The following is a 12,546-nucleotide window of genomic DNA, read 5'->3' on the forward strand; positions in this document are numbered from 1 at the left end:
TTAGTCGGGTTAGCTTAGATTAGATTGTTAGTTTTTTAATTTGCCAAATGTCCATAAAAATGTGACCTGAGCAATGAGCATACCTGAACCTGACTAACCTGACAGCTGACCTAACCTCAATCATCACACATATTTGCAGCCTACCCAAGACCTGCATGGCAGTAGCACCCAGTTATAGGTAGGTACTCGCCCTAACTCAATCTTACCTGCTAACCTTCAACTTGCCAAAAGTTAGCTCACATTGCCAAGCTGCGTCCAGGGAAACAGTCAACTGAGGAACTGGCTCATTGGGTGGCTGGTGTGAGTCTGTGCATTTAAAGTGTTTTTTTCTCTGAAGCTGCTCTGCACTGCTGTATGTCATGTTAGATGCTCAGAAAATGTGGGAAATGATTACTAAGCTACTTTAATGCTTTGTTAATGCTCGAGACATGAACAAGTACAGATCCTGCAGGGTACAGCTATGAGTTAGGTGCTAGGTGAGTATGTTATGTGAATGTGCTGTTCCCTGTTTGACTGTAAGTATAAAAACAAGCACAGAGTCACAGTTATATTTAATCTCCACATAAACATACAACAAAACCGGCCATATAGTCTAACTCCGAACACACCACAGATAACTTAAGCCTTTGTAGGCACAAAAATGTTTTGATTAACAGGACAGGTTTACAATATATCCTCTGTCCTTGGGGGATCTTGCTGCCAAGTTCAGGTATGAATTATGATGACTGAACTTCAGGATTGATCAACCTTTTCTTAGCCACTGCTTATATACGAGAAAGACCAAATGCTTGTTTGTTTTGATTTACAGGACATGTATACAATATATCCTCTGTCCTTGGGGGATCTTGCTGCCAAGTTGAGGTACGATGACTGAACTTCAGGATTGATCAACCTTTTCTTAGCCACTGCTTATAAACGAGAAAGACCAAATCAAAATGCTTGTTTGTAAACTGCGTTGAAAATTTAATGATCCACCTTCAATTCTGACATGAAGGCACAAATGAAATAGTTCCCTCTCCTTTTGGAATACACAAAGCAAAATAATTAATAAATTTTAGTGGATGGACAAGAGCAATTAGCATATCTTCCCCTCAAGTTAACTTCTGGCACTGTTGATGAATTATACTGACGCTTATTCGCTTCATATTTTGTAACAAACGCGCTAAAACTGCAATATAACAGCACTATATGCTTCTTGGCAAAATGCAATAGTATTAAAAATTTAGCCCTGATGGCATTCATTCTTGGTGGAAACGTAATCACAAAATATTTTGTAGTAACTATTAAATTCCGGCCGAAAACAGTGCACGGTTTAAAAAAGAATCACTCCAATGACGGTCCATTCTTGCGGTCCTGAAATCGCCACTATTTCCGGCCTCTCCAACGCAACTCGTTGTCCAGACGTAAATATGCTGCAGAAAAGCCGTTTTCCTATCGCCATTTTCGAGTCAATTCGCCGAATTTAATCAAATCACACTAATTCCTAGTGAAAAATGGAAGCCTTTCCTCTCCAATAAGTGGACGCGATACCGCAAGTACCGGCTTGTTATACCGTTTTTCACCCTTAGTTGCGGGGGCTGCATTTATGCCCATATATGGTCATCAAAAGTCCATTTATTGACCAATCCATTTTTTGACATTCGCCTCGTAGTTTCCCCAACTGGTATGGGGATTGTCTGGGGTTCTTATATGTAAGCGATTGGGATGAGTGGGATAGGAACGCTTTGTTCATAATAAATTTTAACACTCTGATGTAGATCGAGCTGAACGTCTTCGATTCCTGGGCGTAACTCAGTCGGGGGAGGTTTGGTCAATCGTTGTCATTTTTAGCACGTGCTATTTTTGTCACACGTGCTAAAAATGACAACGATTCTGCTATTTTTGACAACGATGAGGCCGATTTCACTCCTCAGCGAGGAAATGAAGATTTTGGAAAGATAAACACTGATTTTGGAAAAGAAGTGCTGCCACCTGGTGCAAGACGAAGAATCCAGCTTTAATATGCCTGTTATTTGTATGGTAGATTGTTTTGTGGCCTGAAGTTGGAACTTAAAATTGAAGCATCCGAAAATGATCGATATTGATCGAAAACATGATGTTGATGAAAAAAATAATATTTTTAGTTGAGAGAGGAGGCCATTTTATCCAGATGCAGTAGTTTACTTCTTGAAATTATTTTTGCTAATGACGGCTGCTAATTATCCCTCATTACATGGCAGTCATCGTAAGCAAAAATAATTTCAAGAAGTAAACCACCGCATCTGGATAAAATGGCCTCCTCTCTCAACTTAACATATTATTTTTTTTCATCAACATCATGATTTCGATCAATATCGATCATTTTCGGATGCTTCAATTTAAAGTTCCAACTTCGGGCCACAAAAAAGGGTATACTTCAACGTTGGGCTACCATACAAACAACGGCCATATTAAAGCTGGTTTCTTCTTCTTGCACCAGGTGGCAGCACTTCTTTTCCAAAATCAGTGCTTGTATTTCCAAAATCGTGATTTCCTCGCTGAGGAGTGAAATCGGCTTCATCGTTGCTAAAAATAGCTGATAGCGTTGTCATTTTTAGCACATGGTTGCCAAAAATGGCATGTGCTAAAAATGACAACCATTGACCAAACCTCCCCCAACTGAACTGTAACACAAACTACAGATCCAGGCGAGGGACAAAAAGTCGATTCAAAATTGAACCTGCTGGACAACAAATTAAAACCACGTCCAATCTGATCAAAATCGTTTTTTAATCAGCCTGGTCTATTGGAAAGTTCCTGGGTTAGGACAATTGGATTTTGACTAACAAAAAAAAATACCTTTGCTGACAAACATGCAGGCTTTCATTTTGATTTTGCGCTTGGGAGACACGAGTATGACACGAGTGCTGTTTGTTGTAAAAGGGCTTTGTGTTTTGCTCATGGTGATCTGACCAGGGCCCTGTTTCACCGGTGATAGCAGCAAGCTACTATCAAATTGCGCGAGCTGACGTAATGTGATGACGTCATACTGCTGACGTAAGGGGCAATTCTGGCGCACGATTGCCGCAATATTGTTTTACGTCATCAGCTAAATGTTCGAAGTTAATGTCAAAATTTTTCCTAAACCCAACTTCTTTTAAATACATTATATTGAAAAAATATATATCAAAAATATATATACTATCATGACTGCGTAAACTCTTACTTTTAGGCTCATACGTCACTTAATGCCGCCGCCAAGGTCGCGGCAATCGTGCGCCGGAACTACCCATTACGACAACAGTATGGCGTCACGACATGACGTCAGCTCGCGAAACGTGATAGCAGCTTGCTGCTATCACCGGTGAAACAGGGCCCAGATGGCAGATTCTAACACAGTGTCATTTCAGGACAATGTCTGAGCCAAACTCTGCCACGGCTGCTGCCCAGCAGCTGTACTGGTCAAGTGTTCACGACACTTGGGTTACCAGGCTATTCATCAACCTGCTTGGATACAGCTCCATTATCATACCAGGCTACCTGTTGATCAAGTACTTCAAAAGCAAGAACTATGAAGATAGGACAGGTATGTATTGAGCTCAGACATCAAGAGTTCAGATTTGGGAATACTTTTTAGCCCTATAAATCCTGCTGCTATCAAATGTCAGGTCATTTTTCACCCCCATAGTTACAAGGCAATGGGAGGGTGTGACATTGAGCCTTTTTTGGACTTAAGTTATGCCTAAAATTATCAGACATGGTTTCCTAGGCTTCCATTGAATGCTACCTTAGGTATGAAATTGTGCCAGTGACCCAACCTCTCTGGTCAAATAATCTGGTCATGTTGACCATTGGGTCATTTCATATGGCAGGCAAGGTCACAAACAGTTTTTGAATAGGTAGTGACTTTCATAGAGACATGCTAATGGGCTTAGATATTTTGATGGGTTCAGGTCAGCAAGGTTGATTGATAACAGATTGATATGCATATGACCTTTTCATGGTTCAATCAGGACCTTGGTTAAGTCAAGTTAACCTCTTAACCCTCGCATGTGTAGGGGGGGGGGGGTCGGATGGACCCCCCCCCCATGGTTTTTCGCGAATAACTCGCGTAAAAAGCGGCTGATCGCGACGAAACTTTCAGTACCCTCGCATTGATCAATTTGACACCTACCCTGAAAATTTCATGACCCTGACCCAAATGACCTTTGACCTGTGACCTCTTTTCCGAGACCATGTTTGGCCGGAATCGCGATTTCGCGTATGTCGGCTCGCACTAGCCGCGTGTTTGCAAGCTTTTCGTGGTTTCAAACGTTCAAACATGTGATTTGATGTTACTCCCGTGTGTGTCAAGGTCACCTGAAGGTCAGGTCAGGTCATTGACCTTTGGTGACCTCGGCTGACCTCGGGTCACTTTTTCGAGTTTTACATGTTTCTAGGCTAGTTTTTGGAGCTGAATTCGAATTTAGCAACCATTTGAACATTTACGAAGTAGTTTTGGTGACTTCGTAACATGTTACGAAGCTGTCAGAGGCGGTTGACACGTACTACGAATACCCGTCACGACGCCTACTGGTTGACCTGACCTGACCTGACCCGACCTGGTCTAAATGCTTCAAAACATCATCTGTGATCAAAACTAACACGATATTCGTGATCAGCACCCCGAAAAACCCCTTAGCAGCCACACTTTACGGCTTTCTAACAGGTCCCGATTTTCCCGACTTTGGGTCATTGACCTGACCTGGAAGGTCAACCAATGACCTAGGACCTTAAAATTGGGTATCATCGGCTTCCTCTCGTCACGGGCAACACGCTCGTTTTTTCCGCGAAGCTCTAGCTCGATCAGGGGCCGAACGGCAAGGGGGGGGGGGTCCAACCGACCCCCCCCCCCCCTACACATTAGAAGCTGGCAAACGCCGCACACATGCGAGGGTTAAGTTAAAATTGTAGTTCATTTGACACACCTGTCCTCAGCAAAAGAAACATGGTGCTGGATGCTCAATACCCTACAAGCTTTGTGTCAAAAGCTTTTGCATGATAACTTTTTTGTGACAAGTGCCATCAGCCTGCACTTTGATGCCTAACAGCCATGCTGATGAACTACCCTTCCAGCTTTAATAAGGTGGTTAGCTCAAGCCACTAGTATGGAGCAGCTTGACCCATGCCAGGTCTTCCAGGTCGTTTTTCACTATTTGACCTGACCGAGGTAGGGGGCGCGGGTGCCGCGATACTTCTCGCTATTCCGCCAATAAGTGAGTAAGGACTTCACAAATAAGCCAAAGATGTTGAACCCTACAGCATTTAATGAAGGAAACATCCTTCACTACACGATCTCCACGATCCCTCTCTCATGTCCCGTGCCTCCGCCGCGTGCAGGAGAGCGGGGCTGTATGGACGCGGCCGTGCGCTCGTGTGTGTTCGGGGCGGACGGCGCCTCCCTACTGCCCACCACGGAGCCCAGTGGCGCCGGCTCCGGGTCCTCCAGCGGCCCGCGCGAGCACCCGCCTCTGCGACAGGCCATGGTGCTTGTGTTCTGCGTGGTGGGTCTGCTCGGATCCTACCTCAGCTGGGGCGTGCTGCAGGAGAAAATCATGACCAAGGTGAGTGCTGGGGAGTACGGGTGACAACGGGTAACGAAACCCGAGGCAGGAGAGAATGCCACTAAGAGTAGAGAGATGATGATGTGATTTGTACCGCTCACATGTTTTCGCGTCGCAGCTGCGACTCGGGCGGCGTTGGTTACTGTATCCGACTGCCTGCACAGCGTCCGTCCCCACCGCCGGCAGGAGTACGATAATGGCACACCGGAGCGGGGCCGGTTCTCCGACTCGCAGTTCCTGGTGTTTGTGAACCGCGTGTTCGCGCTGCTGCTGTCGGCGGCGTACCTGGCGGTGGTGCGCCATCAGCGTCACCGCGCGCCGCTCTACAAGTACTCGTACTGCAGCTTCTCCAACATCATGTCCAGCTGGTGTCAGTACGAGGCGCTCAAGTTTGTCAGCTTCCCCACACAGGTGAGGCCTCGCCCGTTGTATTAGCTCAGGGAGGGCGACCAGAACGGCGCTCATTTATTTCTGGTTCATCATTAATCAGCCTGTGATCTACTCACATTAAATATGGACAGTAATGTGCGAGTATGTACTTCATTACTTGTGCGCGTTATAGTTTTGTCTTCATGGTCTGTACTTTCTTTTATTGTGACATGCGAGTGAGAGGGCAAATTGATAGTCGCATCAAATCTATGATGCTCCATAAGCTCTCGTGGCTCTCACTAAGTTTTAAATTCGTTCGTGTCTGGCATATAGCGCGGTTTCGGGGCCAATCTAAAAGACATTTGATACCTCATCGTGAGTGCTGTTTTCTACCGTTATTTTTACGTTTGCAGGTGTTGGCAAAAGCGTCGAAGATTATACCTGTGATGCTTATGGGTAAAATAGTGAGCAAGAACAAATATGAATATTACGAATATGTTGTTGCTATACTTATTTCTATTGGAATGACGTTCTTCCTAATGGGAGCAACTGAGGAAAAGAACAGTAAGTACAAAATGCAACGATGCTCAATCGGTTATTGACATGCCTGTTTTATAAACAATGTGGAGTATTTGTTCGTGTATCCCCTAAAGCTTAATCGGTTTATATCACAGTCGTATCCTTTTCCGAGAAACGATCGCCATGCATGAGGCACAAACAGTTTTACCCGTCCGGTGAAGGCTGCAATGTCGCTCCGATTTTCTCACAACAGCAGCTTAGGAATGCATTGGAAATCAACTCCCTCATGATTTTGTCATGACCTAGCTAGTTGGGCCCGCCCCAGCGAGTACTTAATGACGATGCCTGCACCTTCCCACATGTATCTACCTATTGGTAGTTCATGTATAACTCAAACTGAGATTTGCTGCGTTTAGGTTTTTGGGTGTCATGTTCTGGGCGCTAAACTCTGGTGCTTTTCCACTTACCTTAGCACATCAGCAACCCTATGTTGATTATTTCCCGAATCCCGTGTTTGATCACTGATTGCAGACCTTCGCTCTTTTTTATATGTACAACATTCCTGTTTGTTTTTCATCGAATCCCGGTGAATATGAGGCTGCGTGGTTACCTGATATGACTGGTAATGTTAGTGACACGTTGTACTGATGGGATTCGAGACTGGCCCGATATCCTCCTTAAATGTGACTGTTTCGGCGTCACGATGCGATCGAAATGACGATGTTTCACAGTGAACATTCAGAGATCAAAAGCACGTTCTGGGCTGAACTCTGGTGCACCGCGGATAGTCTGGCAGCTCGGCAGTGAATAACACTGGGTGGGTCCAGGGTTTCGGGCGCGGTGACGGCTGACGAATGATGTTGACTCCTTGGCCTCCAAACATACACAAACACGCACTGGAATGGCCAAAGTATGAACTCCCCACCCTTCCTTGACGCCGACCTCGCCTCCGCTTTTTCAGTGTGGCCACCTACTCGGGTACTCCTCCCTTTCTCAGGCTGCCAGGTCATGTTTCCCCCAGAGGGGAGAGTGACCCGTCCCCCGCTTTAAGTCTTTAACACCAGACATTGACCAGACATAAACCCATCCTGCCTTCCCCATACGCTGACCTCACCCTGGCCCGCCCTTCCGCAGAGGGCACGGTGACCACCTTCAGCGGAATCATCATCCTGATCGGCTACATGGTGTTCGACTCGTTCACCTCCAACTGGCAGAACGCCCTGTACAAGGAGTACAGCGTCTCCTCAGTGCAGATGATGTGCGGCGTCAACCTCTTCAGCTGCCTCTTCACCACCGTCTCGCTGCTGCAGCAGGGCGGCTTCGTCACCAGCGCCCACTTCATGATGAAGGTGCGTCTGGAAGTTCAGTGTTGCGCTGCTAGTGACAGTGTTCACCGCGGTGCGACACCTGCCGCGCACGGGCAAAGCTGATTACGATCCAAAGCTGAACGTCTACGCGAGTTCCTAAGCAGTCAGGCAAGGGGGTAATTTTGAGGTAATATGTGTAACTGGGTTCGTCCCTTCCCGCCGGTAAATGTATAGAATATAGTGCTGTTTGTTGCTATATTATTTTATAGCGTGTATCGCACTGCTACCGCTGAAGGAATGTTTTTTCTCTTCCGTCATTTATTATTATTTTTTGTAACGGAATAGTTTTCAGTAGTTTCAGTCAGAGGCATATACGGTGCAATTATCGTATCTGACTCGTAGTACAATCCTGAGACACTTGGTCAGCTGGAAAACCTGTTCTCCACCCGGTAAATTGTGTCTCTCCGTGGTGGAGGAGAAGTGGGCTGGTCACGCTGTCTGCCACAGTTTCCGGTATCGGCCAACGGTCAGTCACGCTTCTAAAGGGAAAAGTTTACACACGGTAGTCACCAAAAATACACTTTCCCTCTCTCATTGTGACTTTTTTGGCAATATTATGGGGCGCAATTGAGTGTTATGTTATAGAGGGACTCAAAATTATGATCAGCTGAAAGTGGATAATTGGCTTTCAGTTTCAAATTTATCTATTTAGGTAATATCGGAAACAGTCAACTGATTTATAAGCAGATTTCGGATTGATACTCCCTATAATGGGACTTTTGCATAAAACGTTCAATACCGTTTGCTACGTGTAAACTCGACAGAGCCCGCAAACATTTGCGGACAATCAGCGAACCGTCACTATCAGTATACTGCCACCCTGGCCGCTGCTCTGTCCCGTGTGACGGGCCGCATTGTTTTGCCCGGCCACTATCCGACATTTCTGATAGACCGCCTGATGCTGTCGGTGTCCTGTCTTACACTTTGCTCTGTGCTCCTGCCAGTACCCGACGTTTCTGGTAGACTGATGCTGTCGGTGTCCCTTATGACTAGCCTCTGTGTCCCGCCTGACTTTCCATCCTGTTCTCTCCGCCAGTACCCGACGTTTCTGGCCGACTGTCTGATGCTGTCGGTGTTCTGTCTTATAGTTTATTTTGTTATCTCTCCACCAGTACCCGACGTTTCTGGCCGACTGTCTGATGCTGTCGGTGTTCTCGGCCGCCGGCCAGATGTTCATCTACTACACCATCTCCCAGTTCGGAGCCGTCGTCTTTACAATCATTATGACCATGCGGCAGGTGCGTGTGATGATCCGAGGGATAGCGATGGATCTGTGGGGGACTAGAAAGTTGGAGGTCGATGTGGATCCTTGATAGTATTTACGAGTACTCATCGTGCATCGGTGTATTTCCGGCAGCCCCAGAAATATGCTGTGACTTTGATAATGAAAGACTCTGTTAGAGCAGATTGCTGTTCTTTGCCTCTTGTCGTGCCAGCGCGCTGCGGTTCGTTCTCATATCGTAAAATGAACGTGTGTAAAGTGCTCAGTCAGTCGTCATTGTATCCAGCAACTGCTTAATTGCTCGTTTGTCTCTGTTCCAGGGCCTGGCCATCCTGATCTCGTGCCTGCTCTACCACCACGCCATCTCTCCGACGGGCGTCATCGGCATATTCATCGTGTTCGCCGCCATCTTCTTCCGCATCTTCAGCTCGTTCCGGCACCGGCAGCTGAAGCGGGCCGGACAGCAGCCTGCCGCCGGCGTCGCCAAAGTATGATCCCCGGGTGGGGGCTGTCCCGACGGGCGGTGCTTGCAGTTCGGCCAGGCCTCGAGACGCCACGGCGCGGTTCACCAGGCTAGGAGACGCCAGGTGCTGAGGGGAGTGTTCCCTGTGAGCCCACCAGGTCATCACACAGGTTACTCGATGGCTGTTCTTCAGGCGCTCTCCTACCGCCCGATATGTGTGTTTGGAGTGTGTGAGAGATGGTCCGAATGTGTAGTTTGGAGTGAATGTCTGGTGTGTGCTGACAGGGGAGCAGTTGCAGTGTTGAGTCGAGTCTGCCGAGTGGTGTTTGGGGCAGTCATGGTGGCAGGGCTGGTGGGTTCGGTTTGGGAAGTGACCGGCTGGTGGCTCGCTTCTGGTAGAGGCTATTTTGAACTTTGAGTGTTGTGGGAGTTTTTGATGGTTTTGGAGGCTTATTGGTGTACCAGGATTCGGATTAGGCTCTATTTATTTAGATTTTTTGTTCGATCTCGTGCTTCAAGTTAGTAGGTTTTAACTAATGAGTAATTTATTTTTTAATTTATATTTATAACTATTATTTGGGGCCATTCTCAAATTTCATCCTTCAGTTTGTTGGTGACGTATAAACTATAAACCACCGTTAGTTATGTTGAAACCTTCAAAACGCGTATCCAACGCGCGTCGTTATATTGAGTCATGGTTGACAAGTTTTATCAGTATTTTTCACTGAGAGGCTTACGTTACTGTGGGTTATGAAAAGGTAACAAGAAGAATGTTTCCTGTCAATCTAGTCGATTCTATTCTAGACCGCCAGGATTCGGTACCACAGGGAAAAGTGTTGGAACTCGAAATGTTGAGGCTAGTGACTGCCGTTTCTGAAATCGCCTACCGATAATGGAAGAGAGGACCATATAATGTCCAATGTTTGTATTATATCTGTACATTGACCGGTAGGTGGTGGCTTTGCACCCAGCGCCAAATGTGTCTTTCCTCGTTACGTTCAGCTGCGACTAGGTGTCGCTCTAATCAGAGGAAGGCACTTTGCGTTTCGTCGCTATCACGACTTTCGGGACAGGATAACTATGAGATAGTTTCGAGTCTGCCTTCGACCGCTCAACTTATTGTTAGGTTGTTAAATTGTTTTTCCCTGTAGCCTTGGAGCCGCTGTTTGGAGGGTATCATGTGCAGTTAGCTGTAATAATTTGGACTGTCGACCGCTGCACGTCGAGTATACTCATGGGGCGCTGTCATATTAGCGCTGGGGCGGTGGCCCGAACGATAGAGTGGCTGGCGGGTGCTCCAATGGACGCGGACGGTGCTGGGGCGGCTTGGGGTAGGTAATGCCAACCCCTGGGACATTTGCTGTGGACTTGTGTGCTTTCTGGCTTTATCGCTAGATCTGTTGCTTGCTTCCAGGTGGCTGCGAGGAATCCAGGCCGCTGATTCCTTCGTAGGCGCTTTTTGCTTCTTGTTAGCCGATCTGCTTGTTATAATAGATTGTTATGCTTTTTTACCCTATTAGTTGCCTATGAACTCAACATTTGCCTTTATCGCTTCTGGCTTTTTGCGTACTTCGCTACCTTCTGCTGCTCACAAAAGTCCCTTATAAGTGCTGAAGGTATCTGTTCCTACCTAGAGGAATATTCAACGCCAGCGTAGCCTGCCCAAGTGCACAACTTTGCAATATTCCTGTGGACTAATAAGGGTCTGATTTCTTGTGTCGTGTGTCACAAATGGGTCCACTGGTTTTTTTGCATGGAACTTGGATTAAGGGAACCAGTCCTCTATAACACTGATGGTGCCATTTCGATCAACCATCATTAATCTACTCATAGTCTGCTTGATTATTTGCCGATTCCTTCGCAGTGTCGCACGTTGTTGCTTGCCATTGATAATCAACCGCGAGGGACACTTGACCTTCGCGGGCTTCCGCAGGATTTTAATGTTTAACTCCAGCTCTCGTCTGTACAGAAGTTTTATTTGTTTCTGTTGCTATTTTTGGGGTTCTTTTTACTGATAACCTGATAAGAGTGCACAATTCCGTGTGGCGTGTTCGCTTGTGTTCTTATTTTGTTTCTTTTTCAGACGCATCTTTCGGGCATTTCTATTCATTCTGCCAAAGAAGTAAAGCACTGCTAGCACAGTTTCCGCCATGGTCCGTCCGCTCTCACTGTCGTGTTTGTGTCACCGCGTGTTCGGAATCTCTGTGTTTGGTGGACGTACAACGACGTGTTCCGTGACCGTTTGTGTCTTTGTGTGCGCTGGAAACTTGTTTTAGGTGGGAGGTGCATTGTTAGTGCTAAGGAATATTTATTTTTGGCAAGATAAGTGGAAGATTGTGATGGCTTTTTGTACTTTTTGCGCAATGTGCTTCAATAAATGCGCAAATATTAAGATTGTTTATATGCACCTATTAGTTTTACAGTATCACGAGAACATATTTTGGTTAAAATCGAATGAAGCAGTGAAAAGAATTGCATGCCAATCAGAAACTCAAACCCAGATAATAAATCGAACCTGGCGACTCGCACCACAATATCAAGGCTTGAATGAACACAGGTTGACTAACATCCAAATCCGTCACTTAACCCGTCTCTCGCCCCACAGCACCTCGAACTGTACTCGCGTGGTTAGGCCGGCCCGGGGTCATTGTGAGACATTTGACTCGTCTAGCCAGGATTTAGCTGCCCCCCATGGCAGCAGAGTCCGTGAACCCAGCCGCCTCCGCGATGCTTATTGCATATCACATGAGCGGTTTCCGTGGATAACACCCATGAGTTGGATCCGGGAGGTCTTGACGGAGATGACCCGGCTGTTCTGCCACTACATACCAGCAATACTTTATTGTGCAACGCTCAGATTGACCTATGCAGTAGCAGTGACGGTGATGTGAGATTTACATCTTTCGCCATCGCTGCAGAAATGTGCAAGACATGATAACTGATGGATACAATACATAAGTCGATTTAATTTAGCAGTAGGTACACACTTCACAAATTGATCGCTCGTCCCTTACAGTTGTATGTAGAATCTGATTTCTGATGGAA

General features: G+C 46.4%; 1 protein-coding gene across 3 annotated transcripts; it reads left to right on the forward strand.

The window, feature by feature from the left end:
* The first annotated feature begins 1,411 nt into the window (after positions 1 to 1,411).
* LOC122379196 (adenosine 3'-phospho 5'-phosphosulfate transporter 1-like) lies at positions 1,412 to 11,893 on the forward strand. 3 transcript variants are annotated; one of them, XM_043361181.1, is made up of 9 exons: positions 1,667 to 1,691; positions 3,369 to 3,544; positions 5,338 to 5,561; positions 5,748 to 5,972; positions 6,344 to 6,494; positions 7,584 to 7,798; positions 8,929 to 9,054; positions 9,359 to 9,526; positions 11,585 to 11,893. In XM_043361181.1, coding segments are annotated over exons 1-9 (1,341 nt in total). In that variant the 5' UTR covers positions 1,667 to 1,689; the 3' UTR covers positions 11,639 to 11,893. The 3 variants fall into 3 exon arrangements, with proteins under 3 accessions (XP_043217117.1, XP_043217116.1, XP_043217118.1); XM_043361182.1 differs by lacking the exon at positions 1,667 to 1,691 and adding an exon at positions 1,412 to 1,447 and having other exon boundaries at positions 9,359 to 11,893; XM_043361183.1 differs by lacking the exon at positions 1,667 to 1,691 and adding an exon at positions 2,370 to 2,458 and having other exon boundaries at positions 9,359 to 11,893.
* Positions 11,894 to 12,546: the final 653 nt, after the last annotated feature.

This window comes from Amphibalanus amphitrite, unplaced genomic scaffold (genome assembly GCF_019059575.1).
Source record: "Amphibalanus amphitrite isolate SeventyFive unplaced genomic scaffold, NRLGWU_Aamphi_draft 000073F_arrow, whole genome shotgun sequence".
Classification (NCBI taxonomy): domain Eukaryota; kingdom Metazoa; phylum Arthropoda; class Thecostraca; order Balanomorpha; family Balanidae; genus Amphibalanus; species Amphibalanus amphitrite.